The 19890-nt window shown below is 52.1% G+C and overlaps 2 protein-coding genes across 5 annotated transcripts; one reads left to right on the top strand and one right to left on the bottom strand.

Moving 5' to 3' along the window:
- The first annotated feature begins 11 nt into the window (after positions 1–11).
- On the top strand, positions 12–2269 carry IL12A (interleukin 12A). The gene is made up of 5 exons (XM_068954350.1): positions 12–551; positions 702–809; positions 913–954; positions 1061–1165; positions 1704–2269. Exons 2-5 carry the CDS (start codon positions 771–773, stop codon positions 1866–1868), a joined length of 351 nt encoding a protein of 116 aa, XP_068810451.1. The 5' UTR covers positions 12–551; positions 702–770; the 3' UTR covers positions 1869–2269.
- Positions 2270–4842: 2573 nt separating this feature from the next.
- LOC104140050 (NACHT, LRR and PYD domains-containing protein 1b allele 3-like) lies at positions 4843–15945 on the bottom strand. Of its 4 annotated transcripts, none has more exons than XR_011142757.1 (16): positions 15848–15910; positions 14322–14353; positions 13790–13843; positions 12980–13030; positions 12481–12510; positions 11543–11590; positions 11405–11448; positions 11237–11286; positions 10405–10625; positions 10060–10310; positions 9285–9419; positions 8872–8985; positions 8435–8488; positions 8245–8328; positions 6685–6957; positions 4843–5918 (listed from the first exon to the last, which is right to left on the bottom strand). XR_011142757.1 is itself a non-coding variant. In XM_068953834.1 (16 exons), exons 1-16 carry the CDS (start codon positions 15871–15873, stop codon positions 5902–5904), a joined length of 1509 nt encoding a protein of 502 aa, XP_068809935.1. In that variant the 5' UTR covers positions 15874–15928; the 3' UTR covers positions 4843–5901. The 4 variants fall into 4 exon arrangements, 3 of the variants coding, with proteins under 3 accessions (XP_068809935.1, XP_068809937.1, XP_068809936.1); XM_068953834.1 differs by having other exon boundaries at positions 8847–8985; positions 15848–15928; XM_068953836.1 differs by lacking the exon at positions 12980–13030 and having other exon boundaries at positions 8847–8985; positions 15848–15945.
- Between the last annotated feature and the right edge of the window lie 3945 nt (positions 15946–19890).

Below are 19890 nucleotides of genomic sequence, written 5' to 3'. Positions count from 1 at the left end.
GCGCCCGCTCCGCTCCGGTCTGGTCCGGTCCAATCCGGTCTGGTCCGGCCCGAGCTGCCGCGGCTGCGGGGGGGCGGAGGGGGCTACAAGTTGTGAGGAGATGAGGGAAGCGCTGAACCCCCTTCGCCCCAGTGCCCGGGGGGATTTTCTTTCTCTTCTTTTTCCTTTTTTTTTTCTTTTTTGCTTTCTTTTCTCCTAAATGCCCTCGCTGTCGCTGCAACTTTAGTCCAAGAGCACCGCCAAAGAAAAGGAAAGAGGTCCGTTGTCCCCGCGCTCGGGCAGCGGGCCGGCGAGGGCTGGTCGGCGGCCGTGCTGCTCCCTGGTTTGCCTTTCTAAGAAACAAACTTAACATCCGCAGCTGCGGCGACATGAGCTCTCGGTAGATTCAGTCTCCTGGAGCATCGTTTGCGCCGCTGCAGGAACGGAGACGGCGTAATTCACAGCTGCGCTTATAAACCAAACCCAGGCCAAGCCTCATCCTATTCCCGTTAGGCACAGCCGCAGCGTTTTCTTGCGTTCCCGTCTCTTAGTCTGGCTCTCTCCTGTTTTAGGTATTTAACCAAAACTCTAGGCGTGAGGCTGTACCGGGACTGCGCTACCGCAGACAGCTGTGGCGCATCGCCTGTAACTGTTTCTATAGGTCAACAGTAGCGCGGGGCTGAATTTGTGACCGCTCTAACCCCTTTTTCTTTTTCACGCAGGCGTTTAACACACTAGGATTTGAATGCACCCTTGAAGAGCTTGATCTTGAAGATATCACCGAGCCTCAAATGAACACGATAAAAGCTTGTACATCTGAGGATTCAGGGGTATAAAAGAAATCAAATTTCAGCACCATGTTTATATGGAGCAGTCGTATAAGTCATCACACTTCCACAAATGATCATGTATCATTTCTTCTTTGATTTGCAGCCTGGAAACTGTCCAGCACTGGAAGGATCTACTTTAGATATGGTAAATTGCATTACATCCCCAAAGAACCACTTATTTCGCTGGTTTTGTGTTTATAACGCATTTAAGGTCATATTCCAGTATTCATAAGTAATTCTGGCTTTTGCAGAATAAATGCTTGCGAGGTATCTATGAAGATCTGAAGGCCTATAGGGCAGAGCTGAACAATTTCAGTGATCAACAGGTGTTGACAACTATTGATGAGTTGATGAAAGTAGGTATTTCTGTCTTTTTTTTCCTGTATGTTATTTCTGTCTTAAAACAGAGATGTTTATCCAGTGTGTTCCAGTCTGCAATCGGTCAAATAACAAACTCTCTGCAATCTGACTATTTAAAAACTTGTCTCTCAGCTTTTTTTTACTTAAGAGCCTAGTAGTAAGTACTTGATTCTTATGAATTATGATGCATCTCATTTGGTGTTTTTGTCTCGCTACTATGGTCAGCGCATCAATATTCAGATTCATCGCTTTTAGGAGTCCTCATTCTTTCAAACTGTCCTGTCCTTGTGAGGAGATGGTGTATGTGATTTTCTGCAAATTGCTATAGACTTTCAGAGAACTCAGCAAAGAGCAAAAGGATACACAGCTCCATTTCTCTTCCAAATACTGACATACAACGTGACTGGCATACTGAATATGAAGTAGGTTGTACTGAACTTGGATAAATACTATTAGTGAGATGAGGGAATAGATGTGACTTTTTCGTTTAGTCACTTTTTGATTGCACTTTCTACCGTGCCTACCTCTTCTCAGGCGCTGAGGATCAGCAGCACGAGCATGCTGCAGCCATCGTCAAACGCAGGATCAACTTTTAAAGACAGAATGAGGCTATGCAGTGTTCTTCATGCTTTCCGAATCCGCATGGTGACTATAAACAGGATGATGAACTACTTGTCTTCTCCGGAAAGCTCGCTGTAAGCACTCCACTCTGAGAGCACTTTAGGTATAAATTTGAATCAGAGTTGTTTGGAGTACTGAAGAAAACATAGTGGGTTTAATATCCTGCAACATATTTGGGGACTTTTTAGAAATTAAGCACATAATATTTTACAGAATTTCTTAAGAATCAAATCATGTTTTAGTGAGTTACTGTCAACGCCTTTTAGGCTATTGTGTTCAACTTTGACATTTTAGAAAATAAGCTATGTTTTACAAAAATGTTCTCAAACAACCGAACACTCAACTGTATTTTTTCTTAAATGTTGTATTTATTCAATCCTAAGTTTATATAAGTTAAAACATATTTATAATATTCCTGTTTTATTTATAATACTCCTTATTTATTCTTTTATGGCCTAATAAAATTTAAAATATATATTAAAACTTTGGGGTTTTTTTCCTTCTTACTCGCGCTACGAGATGAATCAATATGACCATACTTTTAAAATACTTTTTAATATTGCTGGCACGTAAGTGGTACATTGTGGTAACGCTCAGGACCGGTATTAATTGAAAAGCCTATTTCCTTCTTGTTAGTCGCATCGGATGAGTTTTTTGGGTTTTCTCTCATAGTGGGCAGTAAAAATAACCTGCTCAATTTCCTTTTATAGCAAATTTCTGTCTGTTACATAGTTCATGGTTGAAATCCTGGCCTCATGGAAATCAATGGGTAAACTGTTTATTTCAGTGGAGCGAGGAGTTTACACATGGCTTTTAAGGTCACTGAGGATGACTGGATCATTATTTTCTAAATGCTTAAGCTAGCCTAAAAAGAGCGGGGGTGGAAGAAGGAATCCACTCTGCAAAATCTGCCTGAGGTCCTCTAAGCAACGACTTTTGCAATTGCCATCTACTTTGCCCAGCCAGCTGCTGTGTTATTTCCGCTTCCCACTCATAGTTCTCTGGAGCGTTTTTTCTTCAGCTCTGTTCCCTTGCTCGCTTTCTGCCCTTTGGACTCCTCGGGAGCCATGCTGCCACCATCACTCAGCCCTCGCATCTTTCCCAGGACACCCTTCCCCAGCCTCACCTCTTCCCGATGTCCAGCACAGCCCTTTCCTCGGCGGAGGGGCCGGCTGGGTCCCCTTCCCTTCCTCCCCCTCCAGGGGACAGCTGCCCGTGGCCTCATCCCCTGCCTTCCTAAGCGTAGCTGTTACCTACCTGAGTATTACACCAGCCAACAAAATACAACTCTAAATCCCCAAGAGCTTGCCAGATGAATTAGAGCCTTGCTTCTTACTCCTGTACACTGTCCACAGGATGGGCCAGTTCATAAGGTAAGAGTAGCCTCACACCGTGGCGTCCAGATGATCTTACTCAATTGTCATGTTTTAATTCCTTCTGCCTGCAAGAAAGGGCAGTCGCGTGGACAAAGCCACAACTGAGGAGCACAGAACTATAATACGCCATTTTTTTGAAGGTACTTGATTTGGATTTAAGGAACTCAAATCATAAAAACCTTACCCTATCTTCTGATCATCTGCTACCATAGCCAATTGCCTCATTATTACAAAAAAAGCACCCCATTTCCAGCTTAGACTTACTGACTTCCAATTTTGACCAGTCGGTCCTGTTAGCACTTTGTTTATATCAGATATCTTAAAGTTCCCAGGGACTAGAACATAGATTTTTGAAAGCAAAGGCTTTCAGTTGGAAAGCAAAATCAACTAGGTTAAATTATGTCTCTATTGTTTTTTGGCTTGAGCCACACCAAAATTATGACTTGAATTTGACTTAGTGTGTTTGTTAGAGAAAAATCACAACTTGCCTCTACTTTTTGAAGACTGGCTCTTGTTCCTTCTGTTGAGTCAGGCTGCTTCTTCAGTAGGGTGTTAGGAGCACACAGGGCGTAGTTGTCTTGATTCCCCCTTCGGGCACAGCACTTGCAGGGAAAGTCTTGCTTAGTTCTTGCAAACCCATTGAAGTTGCATGTTCAGGAGATGATTTATTAAAGCATTTAGCCCATTTCTAACAAATCACCACTACATACATGCGAAAGGGATTATTTCCAACGCAGACGTATCAGTTGGCCCAGCCTGCGTGAGCTTGTGTGGGAGCCGCAAAGGCAGGCGTACTGGGGTGGCAACGTGGTGGCCCCACGTTACCTTTACAAAGGAAAACATTTATGACCGTTTAGGATTGCCAAAGTAATTTCAGATTAGTACCTGGGCTAAATAGCTGTCTTAATAAAATAAATGTCTAAAGTGTTTACCCAATTCTCCCATTTTTTCTACTGGGACCTGCACTGTCTCAAACAGACTCTAGAGGAAACGTATCAAACTTTTGTTTGTTTTGTCTGTGAAAAGCATCAAAGTTTTTTGTTGAATTATGATTACAAATTACTCTTATTATGAATCACATAAGAAAAGTTTTATGTTTAATTCCTCTTATTAATTACACAAAAAGACACGCTTTGGTCCTGCTACTGAGCTCATCTGAAGAGTCAGGTCTTCACCACCTTCGTAATGAAGCTCGGGCCCACACACCTGCCTTCTCAAGCTCGGGATTGGCCACCATGTTGCGGGGGAGGCTCTCTTACCTTCGTAGATAATTTAGAAAGTGAGCAGTGAGCTGAAGAACGCAAGGCACAATATTCTCCAAGAAAAGCGTTTTGTATTGTAATTTGGCATATTCACTCAATAAAACTGTTTACTGTAGCAGTAAAGCTAGTAGTAACGTTTTGGGAAATGATTGCCTTAACGCTCTCTTCTATGAGTTAAACAGTTTTATTCATGAGCAGGGAAAAAAAAATAATGACATCTGTATTTTTATTATTAGTGGATCCATCCCCAGCGGCACCCGCTACACAGATACCTGACGTTTGCAGAGAGCAGGGAGAAGAGTTTCCACGCGTTACCCACACAGGGCACAGCCGGAGCAGAACGAGCAGGCGACGGCGCTAGGATTGCATTTTGCCAGGAGATTAAAACAAAAAAACCCAAAACGCTCATGCAAATAGTGTAAACGTTGCCTGTTTAATTCTTATTTCTAAAAGTATGCTTTTTCTTTCATAAACATACACAGAGTAGGACGATCAAGAGAATCACAGGTGTCTTTAAAACAAGACAATTTCCCTTCTAAGGTAGCTGTTCTCTTCTGCCAATAACATCACTTGAAAATCCTGTAGTACATGTATTGCCTACAGAGTAACCACCTTTTGATGAATGTTGACTTTCCCTGTTTTAGATGTCTAATTCTATTCAGGTAAAAAATGATCAAGTAAAAATGCATAAAAAGATTGTAGTTAAAAAAAAAAATCATACAACATACAAATTGATCTCACAAAAACTGAGACAGACTATATACAAAAGAGCCGATAAGAACTTCTTCTAAAAAAATTCAAAGCTGTCCATAGTTAATATTGGTGCTACTGTGAATCTAGTCTTGAGTTTGTTAGAAAACCGACCCACAGCCCAGCACAGCTTGAATGTGCAGGACTACATACAGGAATTATGTAAACGAATTTATCTGCAAGTTTGAGAATATTCTTCCCTGATCTTAGACATCTGTGAGAAATGCAATATATACCTCATGATTTTTGCAGTTTAATTTTTTTAAGGTGATGAAAGCTTCTATAAAACTTTTCTCCCTCTGTCTTTCCCTGATTCAAACAAAGCTGCTTCAAGATAAAATCCCGTAGATGAAAAAGGTAAACTAATGTTGCTGAGTGCTCGTGTCTCTTAGAACTGGCTCAACTGAGACAAAATTCAGTGGAAGTTTTAGGTTTCACATTCACCACGATTGGCACTTCCCTCATGACGAGACAGTTCCAATGACTGGTATCTGAAACAGTTGAGTAATTACTCCTGAAAACATTAAATTCACTTACATCAGCGTAAAATTTCATACCCACGTCTTTCGAAGATTTTGCCTGAACTTTCCGCTGACGGATTAGAGCTCGCATCTTCATAACAGAATTGCAGCGAAATCCCAGGTAAACAGCTTGAAAAGTTTAACCATTCAGCTGAGGAAAATTCCTGACTTTTCTCCTTTTCACTGCTTCTCCACAAATTCGTCACTGAGCCAAAAAACCTGAGGAAACGAACACACACATACACACACGCATATATATGTATTACTTGATCTCTACAAGTTGCTACAACATTCATGTTGAATAACAAGTGTACATATACATGTTTCTAAGGATGAGGTGAGTGAGGGAACATGAGCAATGGTTCCCTCTTTGAGAGCCAAGTTACCTTTACAGAGAGTTAAGAAAGAACAAAGTTGTGTCTGTGTCCTCCAAAAAAACATTAGTTTTTGAGAAAGGTTCTCCGCAGCTGCTTGAGTTCTGGCCCCGCAGAGCACCTTTTGTATGGGCAACGTCGATGAACACGAGGCGTCCCGCGGAAATCAGTGGGACTGTCCACGTGCAGTAGGGAAACACACAGGACAAGTGTGCCGGATCGAGCCTTTAAATTGTCAGGGGATGGTGTTAAACTTCAGTGCTACTAAAACGCAAGCAGTAAAGACACAAACCTTTCCGCTTTGGGCTCCCTATAAAAAACCAAGAATTTGCTTGGGTATGTAATGCTGGCTGGTTTGCAGCAGTCAGGTCATGTATCAGCTATTCTAAATGCAGTGACTACAAAAATATTTTCCATTTTATATCAGTTTCTGAAGGGAAGTCTAAAAACGCCACAAGAAAGAAAATGATTGTTAATTTTCAAGGGAAACTGAGTTTTACTGGATAAAACATATACCAGGTATTTAGTAAATTCTCTGATGAGAATTCTTTAAAATATGCCTGAAACATAATGATATAATTAAAAATATATAGTAAGAGGTCGACCTGTACCTTCCAGTACTTCTAGTACGTCATACGACGCCTTATCCTTGAGTCTGTTGTACAAACTTTGTGCAGTTGCGTTACTTTTCTCTCTGTCTCTCCACATGTTTAACATCAGAAATTTCTGAATGTTGACTTCCTCCTCCTTTGCCTGAATCTGATGAATGTCTTTCATTTCTAGCTGAAGACATTCGATGGCAATTTCTTTCCACTCTCCGCCAAACCTCTTTGCGATCATAATCAGTTGCTGATCAGTCAGTATGCTTCTCGTTTGAACGCCATCTGAAATGATACCCGACAAAAATCAGAACCAACGTTGCTCTCCATATGGGACTTCCTAATTAAAATGATGCTGTTAGTGTTGTGCACTGCCAGGAGAGAGATGAAGGAGACCTTATTAGTCAGATAGCGGAAAGCGGATTTCCACTTTATGGCTCAAGGCTGCGGCAGGTTCCACGCCCTGGCAGCCAGGGAGCTGCTGGCTCCTTGGTCTGCTATTTTATAAAACAGCCAGGGATTTCTAGACGTGCAACACTAAGGTCATGCCGAGTACACCTATCACCCCAAAACTTCTGAAAAGATTGTTTTCCTTGGAACCTACGGTTGCTTCCAAAAGCTGAAATTTGGTTTTGCTTTAGTTACAGTAGCCAAGAAGTCTCAGCTTGAACGGTGACATGGACTAAGCACACTTCTGCCCCACGTCGGCCGTGAGAGAGCAGAAGGACGCTCTGCCTGAGGAAAGCCCTCCCTCTGGTGGCAACGCTCACCTACGCACAAACCCCCGCATGGTTATTTTTGCCGACGTGCAAACCCTTAACGGATTCAAGAAACGTTAACGGATTAAAAAAATGACCATGATTCAAATGCTATTAGGTATTTCCCCCAAAAGGAGAGCCCAAGATAAACAGGTACTGGAGGCCAAAGAAGTAAGACTCTACAGAAGTAAGACTGTAATTGAGATCCAATGTAAAACTGGGAGCTAAAGCTTTTCACATATGAATTTTTTTTATATACTAATGAACTACAATTATTTTGTCCATAATTTTTCCAAGTAACCATCAGTAAATCTCTAAGCCTGCAGTTCGGGGAGAAGAAGGAGAACGGTTAGCATTGCTGGCACCAGCAAGGCACCCGACGTCTTTGGGCACCAGCATCTCCGACCATCAGGACAATAAATGGGAGCTGATTTTTTGTTTGTTTGTTTTTTCAGAAAAATTCAGCCTGTTATGGCTAAAGGGATATCCCAAATTAAAAAACTTGAGACGTACAGTGGAAACCTCTTTTAAAAGCAGCTGTTAGTTCCCAGTCCAAGGAGACAATACCATCGTAGGTGACCCTCATAAATGCAATTCCCAAGTTGCTCCTCTACACGTACTTCCTGCAGGAATGGCAAACAGTGTCTGACAGTGTACCAATGAGGTATATACACCTACTAAAGCACCACTCTCTTCCCTTGTATTTTCTGGTCACATTCATAGCCATAATTAAAAAAGTTAGCTCTAGAAGTGCAATTCATGGCATGCAAGAAAACCCTAACCTGATATTTTAATCCACACAAAAACACTCTACCTGCAGTATCGCTGCCCTTCTGCTTTTTCCAGTAGTGTTCTTCGTCTTCAGAAAAGCTGTTGGTGGGTTTCCGTCTTTTGACACCTAAGGGGGAAAGAACAGTTGATGTTACTGCTTCCGGGTCACATATACATCACGTGGGCTAAATAAGCACTAGAAGAGACTCCAAAGTATCTCCGAAGTGACTTACTGACTGCGTTTCTCTTCTGCTTGTTTTTGTTCTGATCGTGATGTATCCAGTCACCTGCCAAACATTTTCCCGAGAAAACAAAAGGTGAGGTAGCAACTCCCATTGCCGTGCCCCAAATTCAACGGTTCTCACGTGTAAAAACCCCGTTCGGTGTTGGCCTGCAGCTGGGCCGAGATTTAATAACCAGGCTCTGCAACGAAGTTAGTTCCCCCCTTTTTATCCAGCATGCTGCAACCCGCGGGAGGTGGCAGTCCCAGCAATCGAACCCGGCTCAGCCCGCGAGGCTGAGGTCCTCGTCCGTGCCGGGGTTTGCCTGCGTGCAGGGGCGCGAATAGGGGAGGACCAAATTATATCCCAAGTCGCCCTCATTTGCAGCGGGAACAAGTCACCAGCCAAAACATGCCATGCTCACTCTCTCTTAGTTTTGCTTTCCATACAATCGCATCGGACTCCAGCTCGACCAAAGATAAGGTGAAGTCATCAGGCTTCTCCAAGTAGACTTCAATGTAACTCTTCAGTTTCAAGAGAGAGCCGTCCACAAATTCGATTTCCTGCAAAACATAAGGACATTAACAACAAGCGTTCGCCCAGAGGTAACTTCGACAGACGGCACTGACCGCCGGCACCGATCTCCTGGAGCTTCGCCACTGCCGGCTGGTGGAGCCGGGATGTCGCCCCAAGGTTGGAGGCCGTGAAGGGCCATTCGCTTTCCGCAGCGACGGCCCAAGGAGGCGAGAAACGCGCTCGTTGCCAGCGCGTGCCCCCGTCAGCAGGGACGGAGCAAAAAGCCCTGCTGCGGGGTGGCAGCTCACGCCGTGGCACGCAAGGCGACCACGCGCCTGGACCTTACCTCCGGGTTTACTTCAGCTTCTGGCTCGCACACTAATCGGTATCTCTTTCCTTTCTGCAGCAATTTTTGGCAAACGGGGGGCTTGTCGATTTTAATGAATTTCTTGTTGGAGTGTTTCACCGCTCTCGATATATCCTAAGATTTAAGAACACAGGTTAGATGTCACTCGCCTCAGCAGACGAGCTGCTGAAGCCCGCGCAAATGCGGCGCTCGTATTCCCGGGCTGCTTCTTCTCTCCCCCCAGCTCTGCCAAAGGGTCTCGGCCCCCTCCACACACACAGCAAACGGCAAAACGCGGCCCGCCGGGCACGGCGCTTGGGCACGGGCGAACGCCGCCGGCTCGCTGGGGGCACCCGACCGACGCCGGCAGCTCGCTGCGCCGCCCAGGAACGGCACCTGCGCCCTGACGGCCAGCAGCGCTGTCGGCCGCTACCCGCTCCTCACCCTTGCCCGCGTCCGGCAGCCGAGGCGACAGCTGAGCGGGCAAGGGAAAGAAGCCCTTTTAGGGAGAAATCCTGAACTCCGGGGATTTTGGTGGCAAATGGATTTCTGACGTACTTCTTCCTTCTAGCAGCTTGCGAGTGAGCACGTGGCCAGCGCAACTGCTTGGGTGTCGTAGCCAGATTTGGCAGACCTTTTCTGCTCGGGAATGGCCTTTCGCGGAGCGCTTTGCCCGCAGGAAGGGGCGGAAGGGAGCCTCTCCGCCGCCTCGCAAGCGCTGCAGGATGCTCAGCCTGCCACAGAGCTTGGGTTGCAGTTTGGAGAGGAGCTTTACCTTTATAAAGGAGTCGTTGTTGGTAGCCACGTACACCCGAAACAATAAGGAAGGGTGGCTGTCGACGACTTTGTACAGGACCACGGCGCCGTGGTAGAGCACGGGCTCCTCGGCCTGCATGACGGGCCCCACTGGCGACAGCGAGCTCACGAGCCATTTCACGTGGGACGGCGAGCAGTCCGCCGGCGGCTCGAGCGCCGCGCTCGAGCCTTTGACGTGCAAAACCTTAAACGTCCTGCGCGCGTCGCCGTCTGTAAAGACACGCAGCCAAGTCAGCGGTGCCCGCGCCGCGCCGCCGCGGGCAGAGGCGCCGAGCGGGCAGCGGAGCCGGCACGCGGCACTCACCGCCGAGGCACAGGGAATGGGGAAACTCGATGGAGGTGAGCGCCGTGGCCGAGGCACAGCTGATGTCGAAGAGAGGGCCTCCCACGATCCACGCTTTTCCCACCAGGTCCGCATACTTGCTCCACGACAACACGGAGTATTTGATCGCAACCGCCTGGGTCACCTCAAAAATCAAGCCCGTGACGCTGCACTGGTAGGTGCCCTCCCCTTCCAGCGTTATCCTGCGTGGGGCAGAATCGACAAGAGTCGGCTTAGCTCCCACTAAGGCGTTAAATCTCACACAAGGCACGTGTAAAAATGTGCTTCGCCAGGGATAACTTGGAGAAACCCCCTTCGCAGCAAGCGCTTCCCAGAGTGGCTGATGACAGCTTTTGCAAAAAACGTCACCAAAACGAAGCAGCTGCCCCGGTTCCCGTCGGAAGCCAGCGTCCCACGCGGAGCACAACACCCACGCCAGGCACAGGGAGAACGAGGCTGACACCCAATTTTGCTGCTCAGGGCGAATGGGAAGCATAAATATCCCTGTGAAGCAGAACAAGACACCCCATGATATGCCCAGACCAAAAAAGTACCTAGGAATGTGTCTGTGGTTCTTTACTTCAGTGACACTTAAACTGCCATAAGCCAAACTAAGAGCTTTCTTGGACAAGGATCAGGGTCAGCACTGGCAGCAGTTATAAGCGGTTTATTTTTAAGGATTTGGGGGTATCTTCCATCATAACTACAAACGCATTCGTGCAGCAAATTACTCTTCTTCCCACTCTACCTGAAGGGAGAAGGATCTTGATGTGAACAATGTAGGTGTATATCTATTATATTTAAAAGAACATACAAGTACTTTTCTCCAGAAAGTCTCTTTGGGGTCACCTGCTCCTTCGGGACCTATGTAAATAGGTAAAATAAAAAATACGTATTTAAAAAGGTGAGGCGAGACCAGAATTAGGGTTTGCAGTTTGCCTCATACAAATGTGATTTTTCTTTAAAAAGAAAAAACCCATACGTTTTCATTTCTGCAGTGTTCACAGCGCGGCAGGCAGTTCACTCCTAATGAGAAAACAGCAAAATCGGCTCATTAACATCAAAGCAACTGGATGCTCAGAAAAAAAAACAAGAACAACAACTGAAAATCGGTTAATACCTGATTCCTTGTAGTGTGGTGGTGACTCTTGCTTTTCTTGTTCTTCATCTAGAAAAAATCAGATGTATAAGGCAGGTATTTAACGCAGCCTCGTGAAAGCCACCTCTCTAGAAGGGCGCTTCTCTGGGGCTCGTGCAGAGGTGGGAGCGCGGGCGCTTGCGCGTGCCGGCGCAAGGACGCGGCTCAGCACCGGCGTCCGAGAGCTGCCAAAAGCTCCCGACTTGACCAAACTGCAGGAGACTGGCACAGCGGGGGGGGGGGGGGGCCCCGTTCCCAAGAGCTGAGCGAGCCCCTCGCCAAAGGCGAGGTCCGGCCACCAAGCTTGGAAGCCAACCGAGCGTCCCGGCGAGCAGGTAACCCGGGCGGCGCGATACGGCTGTCCTGAAACTGGTTTAGGGATGCCTGAATCGTCATTACTAAAATCCGGCACAGACGAAATCGAGCAAAGCCGATACGGCGGGCGGAAGGTTTTATCCCGAAGGATGGGGATCTCGCCGGAGGCGGCGGGCAGAGAGCTGGCGCGGCACAGTGTCGGGAGCGCCGGCCACAGGTGGCGAGCTGGAGCCCTTCCCGGAGGAGCGCTGCTCCCGCCGCCGGCGCCGCTCCGACCCACGGCGCGAGCGGGGACGCAGGGCCGAGCAGCACCCGCCCCCCCCCCCCCCCCCGTTTTGGCACCGGCCACCTCTCAGCCTGAGGAAGCTGGGCCCTGCAAACGCGCCGCGTCTGCACGCTCCCGCGCACCCACCAGCCTCTCCTCGTTACGCTCTCCGGTGTTTTTAGCGAAAGAAAAGCACTCCCCGTGCCAGCACTGAATCGCTAGATCGCCACCCTCGTGCATCACGGTGGGAATCAGTTATCATCATCATCATCATCATCCGTTTTGTCCTTCTAACGCCTTAAAAAGCAGGCAACAGCAACAGAGACAAAAGCACACTCACCCGACTGTCTTACTTCCGACTCCTCAGTATCTGAAGAGAAAAAGATTTCTAATTATTTCAGTAAACGTTAGCAGGCCGGTCTGCAATGAGAATAAACTGCTGGCGGCGTAACACATGTAAGCGAAAACCTGCAGGCTTCTCAGCAACAGCCAACACTTCCTTTAATTCTTTTCCTGCCCGTCCTGTTTTGCCACTTCTGCTGCCAACTCTGGAGCAGATTTATAGCCTCGCCGTGTTTGGACGACTCCTGCGGTGTAACAGCATCTGCACGGATCGTGCCCAGAGGCCAAAGCAGCCTTAGCTGCTGCTCCTCTGCTACCGCCCCGCTCGCGAGGAAATAACCTGCCCGCAAAAATATCGTTTGGCGTTTCGGCAGGCGGCCGCCGAACGGGCAGCGGCGCGTTACCGGGGAGGCTGCTCCCGTACGACGCGGCCGGGTGAAGCCGAGTTTCCGTCTTCAGAAAAGAGACGGACGCGTAAGCGGTAACACGCCGCTCACCGGACTCCTCTCCGGAGGCGCTGCCAGAGTCCCTCGCAGCACTGTCCTCTCCTGGGCAAAGCCGCAGCCCGTCAGCCACGCGGAGGATTCAGTAGCGCAAGCCCACAGGGAAGTCAAAGACAAACGGAGAAGTTTAAGCGCGTTAAGGCCATCGGCCAGCTGGATACGCGCGGGCCAGAGGGAAGGAAACACGGAGGCACGCTTAGGCATAGCCCAAATCCCGGCGTGGGAGGTCCCCCCCCGCCCCACCTTGTGCAGGGCCTCACCACGCCGAAACTGCCGGCCGCGCTGGTCAAGGGGCTTTGACGTACGAAAGCCTGCACGACTCCTACTCGCCTCCCTTGGGCCGTCACCGTTCGCCTCCCCGCCGCCGGTTCCCGCGCCCCGCGCGGCGGCTGGGATGCGAACCCTGGCCGCGCGGGTGTTGTAAGGGGGAGCAGCGCGCTGCTCCGACACACACAAACTGAAGAGAAAAGCGTCTTGCAAAGCGCACGCCTGCAGGAGCTGCGGCACTATCTTTACTACCCTTTTATTGCTGTGCAAAAGCAACACGCTATGGGAGCGTCGCCGTCTGTTTACAGCCGCAATAAATCACGTTTCGCTCTTGTCTAAAAAAAGAAACCCCACAGGATTTTATCCTGTGAAGCATATCCTACGTTTGCACAGCAGCAAAACATAGGAGCGCGCACGTTCAGAGGAAGCGGAGAGGGAAACGCTGGCAGTGCCTTACTGCCAACAGCGATTTTTTCAGCCGTGCTTGCACCAAGCGCCGGTGCTGAGCTCTGGGGTGGAGAGCAGGCTGCCGCTTACCTGACCGGCGCTCGTGGGCAGACTCGTCGCCACTGGCACTGCCAGTTTCTAGCTCTGAAAAACAGTTGAGGATAGAGGTGTGTTTTCCACGTGAGAAAGGAAAATTTTGAGTACATACAACCCAAGCCCCCAGGGCCGTGCCTGGCACATGCTCCCCAACACGCGCAGGAACCGGCAGGGCAAAAGGAATATATAGATAGATAGACAGATAGATAGATAGATATGTATATATATTCTTTGTTTGAGCTTTGATACGCAGGAGTTAGGCAGTCAGGTACTGACTTATAAATGCAAGATTAACTCATCTCTTGGCATTTTCATACTATGCAATTAAGACAAAAGGGACAAATAACAAAAGAATTTCCAAAATTTAGAAAAACCACAAAAAGATTGAAATCCGTATTCACAAAACTGAAGCATTGCACCGTCTTCTTTAAAGCAAGCGCTATAAAATTGCGATTTTAACTCAGCAGAGCGGGCGTTTCTAACGAACCCGCTTGCAGCTACCGCGTATTTCCCAAAGGGACTGTACCTTTTTCATCGGAGGAGAGGGACTCAGCTCCGCTGGAAGACAAGAGGGGAAACGCGTGAGAACGTCTCAGTCCTTTCCACGCTTGCACCCCAGCCTCACCCAGCTCGGGGGCGGCCGGAGCGCCGGGCTCACGTCCCCCTCCCCGGCCCTCGCCCCCCGGTGGGTTCGCGCCGGGAACTGACGCGCAGGCTACCCCGCCGCGCCGCTCATCTTCCCAGGATGCGAACACCTCTTTTGGAAAGCCGACGGGCGCTAGCTGCGGCGGTGGCAGGGCCGCGAGCGCGGCCCGGCGGCGGGGAGAGCAGGGAAGGAGCGGCGGGAACGCAACACGACGGCAGCGGTGCAGAACGTCACCCCAGCGGCACCCGGGGACTTCCGAGCCGGTGGTTGCGCTGGGAGAGGGCAGGACCGGCCTGAGGCTGTTTCGCTGCTTCGGTGAGGCAGGAGGCTCCGACCCGCTTGATGACTCAGACGCCCCAATGGGCTTTTGGTAGACCTGCTCCGGGGCCGCTTTCACGGCATCGCCCCCGCGAGGGCCAGGGATGCTCCAAGAGGCGGGAGCTGGCGCCGGCGGGGCGTGCGGACCTCCCGTCCGACCGACGTGCGGCGAAAGGGGAGAGGGGAGGCGGGCGCCGAAGCGCGGCGGGCCAGCACCGCGGCTCGGCCGACGCTCAGGACGCGCGCCTTACGGTCACGGAGGCCAGCGAAAACAAGGTTGCGGCAAGTTAGGCACAAATCCGGTCCTGGGTGAGAGACCGCGGGCGCGAAGAGGCAATTGCGCCAGGGGACTCGCGCCTCTAAACTGAATCGCTAGACAAAAACCCGGAGCATCCGCGGGGTTCGGATGTAGCCTGGAAGTGATAACCCAGCATCCGAGTCAAGGACCACACTGCGGTCCTTTCACTTGTGCTCACGGCACGGTCCTCTCCCGCCTGCCGGGCTCCGGGGGACAAACCCCAAACGGGGCGGAGGGACGGGGGGGGGGACACCCGAAAGAACCAGGCTCCGCAGGGTAACGCGTGACCGCCGCCCTGCAGCTGAACCGCGAGCGCGGGAGCAGAGGCGCCGCCAGCGCCTGTTTCCGGCGGCTTCCCCGCGCCCACGCAAAAGCAAAACCGCGCGTGTGAACCGCGCAGCGCCCCGGGCCCGGCGGGCGGGGACGGGGACGCCCGCGCGAGGGGACGGACGGACGGACGGACGGAGGGACGGGGAGGGGAGGAAGGAGGCGGGCGCGGCGCTGGCTCCGGGCGCGCTTTTGTCTGCGGCGGGGGCAGAGGCGGCCGCTGGCGGCGCGGCCGGGGGCTGCTCGGGGCCGAGGGGCGCGGGGGTTGGGGGGGGGGGAGGATGGAGGATGCTGGGGGAGGATGCTGGGGGGGGGAATCGGGGGGGAGGACGGAGGATGCTGGGGGGGGAATCGGGGGGGAGGACGGAGGATGCTGGGGGGATGCTGGGGCTGCGGAGGGGGAAGGGGAGGCGGCGGGGGGGGAGGGAGGCGCGGAGCCGTCGGGGCTCGGCCCCGCGCTCACCTGCGGGGCACCTGCGGGCGGGACATCGCGGCGGCGGCGGCGGCGGCGGCGGCGGCGGCGGAGGCGGCGCGGGAGGCCGCGGGGCGGAGCGTAGCCAGGCGGGGGCCGCCCGCAGCGCCGCCTCCGCGCGGGGAGGGCCCGGGGGGGGGGGACCGGGACGCGGCGGCCCCGCTCGGCCCCGCTGCGCGCCCTCCCGCGGACACGCGGGCGCTGCTGCGCGGCGATGCGCACCTGCGCGCGGCACACGCGCCTATGGGCGCACCGGTCCCCTGCTGCCTCCTTACGTGCATGCTGCACGGCGATATGCTGTACAGATGCACACCGTACAGACATCTGCTGTGCGGGTCTACACCCCATAGGTAGGTATATAATGTGCCTCCTCTCTGCACACACGTGCCCTCTCCGTGTATACCCCGTACATATAGATAGGACGCCGACTATAGAGATGTATAACAAACCCACACCAGATACTGTATATTGCATTACTTGTGCATACTGGAGATGTACTATACATAGCTATATATAGTTACATACCGTTAGATGTCTCACCTAAACACACAAGTGCTCTCCCTGTATAGATACATATATATGAGCACTATATGTACACATGTATAGTGCATATATATGAGCACTAGATATACGTGTATAATGCGTATAGATACGTGTCTAGTATGCCTCGTATATATATCTATAGAGTATATGTGTCAGTATGTATATACTCTACAGATACAGCGTAGTGGCGGGCACTGCAGCGGGAGGCCCCGGCCGAGCGGAAACGGAGGGGACCAGCTGACAGCACGAGCGCGAGAAACACCGGTAACGTGGGGAAGACGGAGGAGAGCAGCCGACCGCGGCCAGGGAAGGACAAACCAGAGGCGGAAACGGGGAGAGAAGAGAGACGAGGAAGGGAAGAGGGGAAGGGAGGGAGTCAGTGAGCAGCACCTTCCCTCTAGAAGTCTCTCAGTGAATTCGCAATGCATAAAAACACGAGGAATAGCTGTGACCTTGCCGTGCCCGGACCGGTGGCGCTCAGAGCGCTAACAGCAGGTCAAGGCAGGGCACACGTTTACACCTGACTCCGAATGAAGGGGGACACCGGGTCGGCAAAACAAGTATTGCCAGGGTGGTGTAACAGCGGATGCAGCGTGCTGCGAGCGCATCCCGCCCCCGAGCGACTCTCCGGCACGGCGGCCCGTTTCCCGCGCATGCTGGGCTCTGCCTCAGACCCGGATGCTGGCAAAGCCGCGTACTGCAGCTGTATCTCACCCAAACAGGCGACGCCGGGCTGCGTTCGCCGCCGGCGAGCGATCCCTTGCTATTATTAAACCCGTTGGTCTCCACAAAGATTAGATACCGAGCTGCCGCTTTTATCGCTCCGGAGAGCTGTTGTTTGCCTGCCGGCCCGGGACAAAGGCGAGTAAACAGAGCGGCTATATAACTTAAGCGCAAGTGTGTCAGTGACCCCAAGGCGTGCGTGTACCCGGGAGCGTCCGAAGGCCTCGGCCCCGCTGTGCTCCCACCCGGGGTGGAAATGGGCTGGATGCGGCACCGGGGCACCCATTCCCGCGGCCTGCCACAGCCGCCCCTGGCTCACCCCGCGGCTGTCGCTGCTCTCTTCCAGCGCCTGAACAACCCCCCTGTCCCCAAAATCCCCCATGTCCCCAGGGAAATACATGCACTGAGTTTTCTGGCAGAAGCTGCAGGGCCGGGGCTGCTAACGGCCTTCGTAAAGCTGCGGCAGGAGCAATGAAATGAAAAGCCCGGGAAAACCAAAAGCCATTTCATCCACAACGCTGGAAAAGCGGCACAGGAGAGGGAGCTGACCGAGGAGCGCAGAGGGAAATGCCGGCGCAAGCAGCACCCTGCCCGCGCTGCCGCGCACCAGCAGCCTCAGCCTAAAACGGACTGAAGGCGGCAGAAGCAGCGCCGGTGCAAGAGCAGCCACAGGAGTTTGTCAGGGAAAATAAATGCACGTAACAGGATACAACGGAGAGCAATTAAACAAAAAAAAAAGAAATAAGAAACTAGAGATAAATGAGAAATCAGATGACTGTATAATGCAGGGGCTTGGGGCTGGCAGTTTGTTTTTTTCCCGGAAAAACCACAGGCTAAACGTGATCAACCTTTGGAAAAAAAAAAAAAAACCCACGGAGCAGTTCTTTCATCACAAAATTGCTGGATAGCCGTTTCCGGGATTCACAGGTCCCGCACCGGCAGCCGTTGTTCCCGCGCACCCGACCGCTCCGGGCTGCGGCCCTGGGGCTGTGCGGGCTCTCCCGCAGCTGCGTAGAAACCTTCAGATAAAGTCTTTCCCCCTCGAGGAGCAGCCACCGGTGAGCATTACTCCCGTTTCGCAGCAGCATCCCTCAGCCAGCGGCAGCCGGAGCCGGGCCGCGGTAAAGCCCGGCCTGCCCGGGGGCTCCCGCGCAGGACGCCCGCGGGGTGAGCAGGGAGTGAAGGGCCCTTTTCGCGGCCCGCGCTCCTTACCGACCGCTCGACCTAGGCGCACGCGCTTCGTGCTCGCCGCAGTTTCTCCGGCCCCTTTCACACGGCGGTGGTTTTGAGAGATGCTCCAAGTTAACTCAGGACTTACCCCCCCCGGCACACGCACGGGCGCGGGAAGCTTTCTGGCACGTCGGGGAGCTCGGGATGCCGGGTCGGAGGAGCCTTGAGATTTTTGGAGGGTGCCGGGTGCCTATCGCCTAAAACCAGAAAGCAGAAAATGGGTGTAAATACTTCCAAATATCCCAATTTGCCGGCCCAGGTATTTTTTCCTCCAAGACGGCCACGGAAACACCAAGCGGCTGAGGCTGCAGCCCCTGCAGCGCTCGAGTCCCTCGCTTACCTCCTCGCCGGCCGCGAGGGGACAGTAGGGAAGGGGGTTATTGCCGCCGAAAGAAAGAAGGAGGAAAGCTGCGTGGCGGGGGGGTCACACACCCTTACGGCCACGGCAATGCGCTGCTTGCCTCGGTGTTGATTTTCTTGGGCTGTTTAATCAGATCTTAAAAATACGGATGGGCTCGTTACGAAGGAGGTCCGCACACCTGCGTCGGAGCTCGCGGGGTTCCCGACACCTTGACGCTGTATTTTAAGACAGAAACGTGCGTTTTGCGTAGGTGTAGTTCCTATTCGGTTGCAAGGAGTTAATTCTTCTGCTACAGTAGGTTCTCCGGCCAGGCTTTACACCCGCGTGCATAAAACTCACCGACCCTACCCTACGTGCACCCTAGGATTTGACAAATCGCCCTCACGCTCCCCTTTGGACGGCTGGGCTGTCATGGAGCTTTTTTTTTTTTTAATTAAAAACACCGGGTTACTGCAGCGGCTGGCGCACGGACGGGAGGGAGCAATCGTCACCGTGTTGCCGGCGTTGCCGGCCCGCGCGCCGGGCTGCTCCGCTATCGAGCGCCTCCATCCCGCTCCCGCGACGGGGGAGCCGGGAACCGCCGGAGCGGCGCTCGGGAAACACCACTTTGGGTGGGTTTTCAACTTCGGACGCCCCAAACGATGCCTCGGCGCGGCGGCTGCGTCTTCGGTTCGGCTCTGCCAGCCAACGCGCCCGCCGTTTGTCTCGTTCAAATGAACTCGCTTGCGTAAAAACGCTTTAAAGCACGGGCGTTCCTGCAAGCTCTCCCCCGCGGCCAAAACGCAGGGTTATCCCTGGGCCACCGGCGGATCGTCCATGTTTTCCCACCACCGGCTCAGGGCTGAGATGCCGTGGCCGAGCTCCCGCCCCTCGTTTCCCAATACCGAATATTTGCCTTTTTCCACCCGTGGGCTGCCTGAAAGGGCCCCCGCGCCAGGCGGCGACCCCGGCACCCACACGTAAGCCGCGGCCCGCCTGGACCGCCTCCGGGGCCGGCAGCCACGGCTATTTACGGCGAATAAAAAAGTAAAATAAAAATAGAAAGGTCAAACCGCCTTGACCCCAGCTTCCTGCCCCCGGGGTGCTGCTGCCGCCATCGCGGCTGGATCGAGGCCTCAAACAGCCCGTTTGGAACCTTAAAACCACCGGAAATGGGGTTTTGGGGACCCTGAACACC

Source organism: Struthio camelus, chromosome 9, assembly GCF_040807025.1.
Source record: "Struthio camelus isolate bStrCam1 chromosome 9, bStrCam1.hap1, whole genome shotgun sequence".
NCBI classification, from domain to species: Eukaryota; Metazoa; Chordata; class Aves; order Struthioniformes; family Struthionidae; genus Struthio; species Struthio camelus.
Note: the sequence above shows the minus strand (reverse complement) of the source record. Positions and strands in the feature narration are given on the sequence as shown.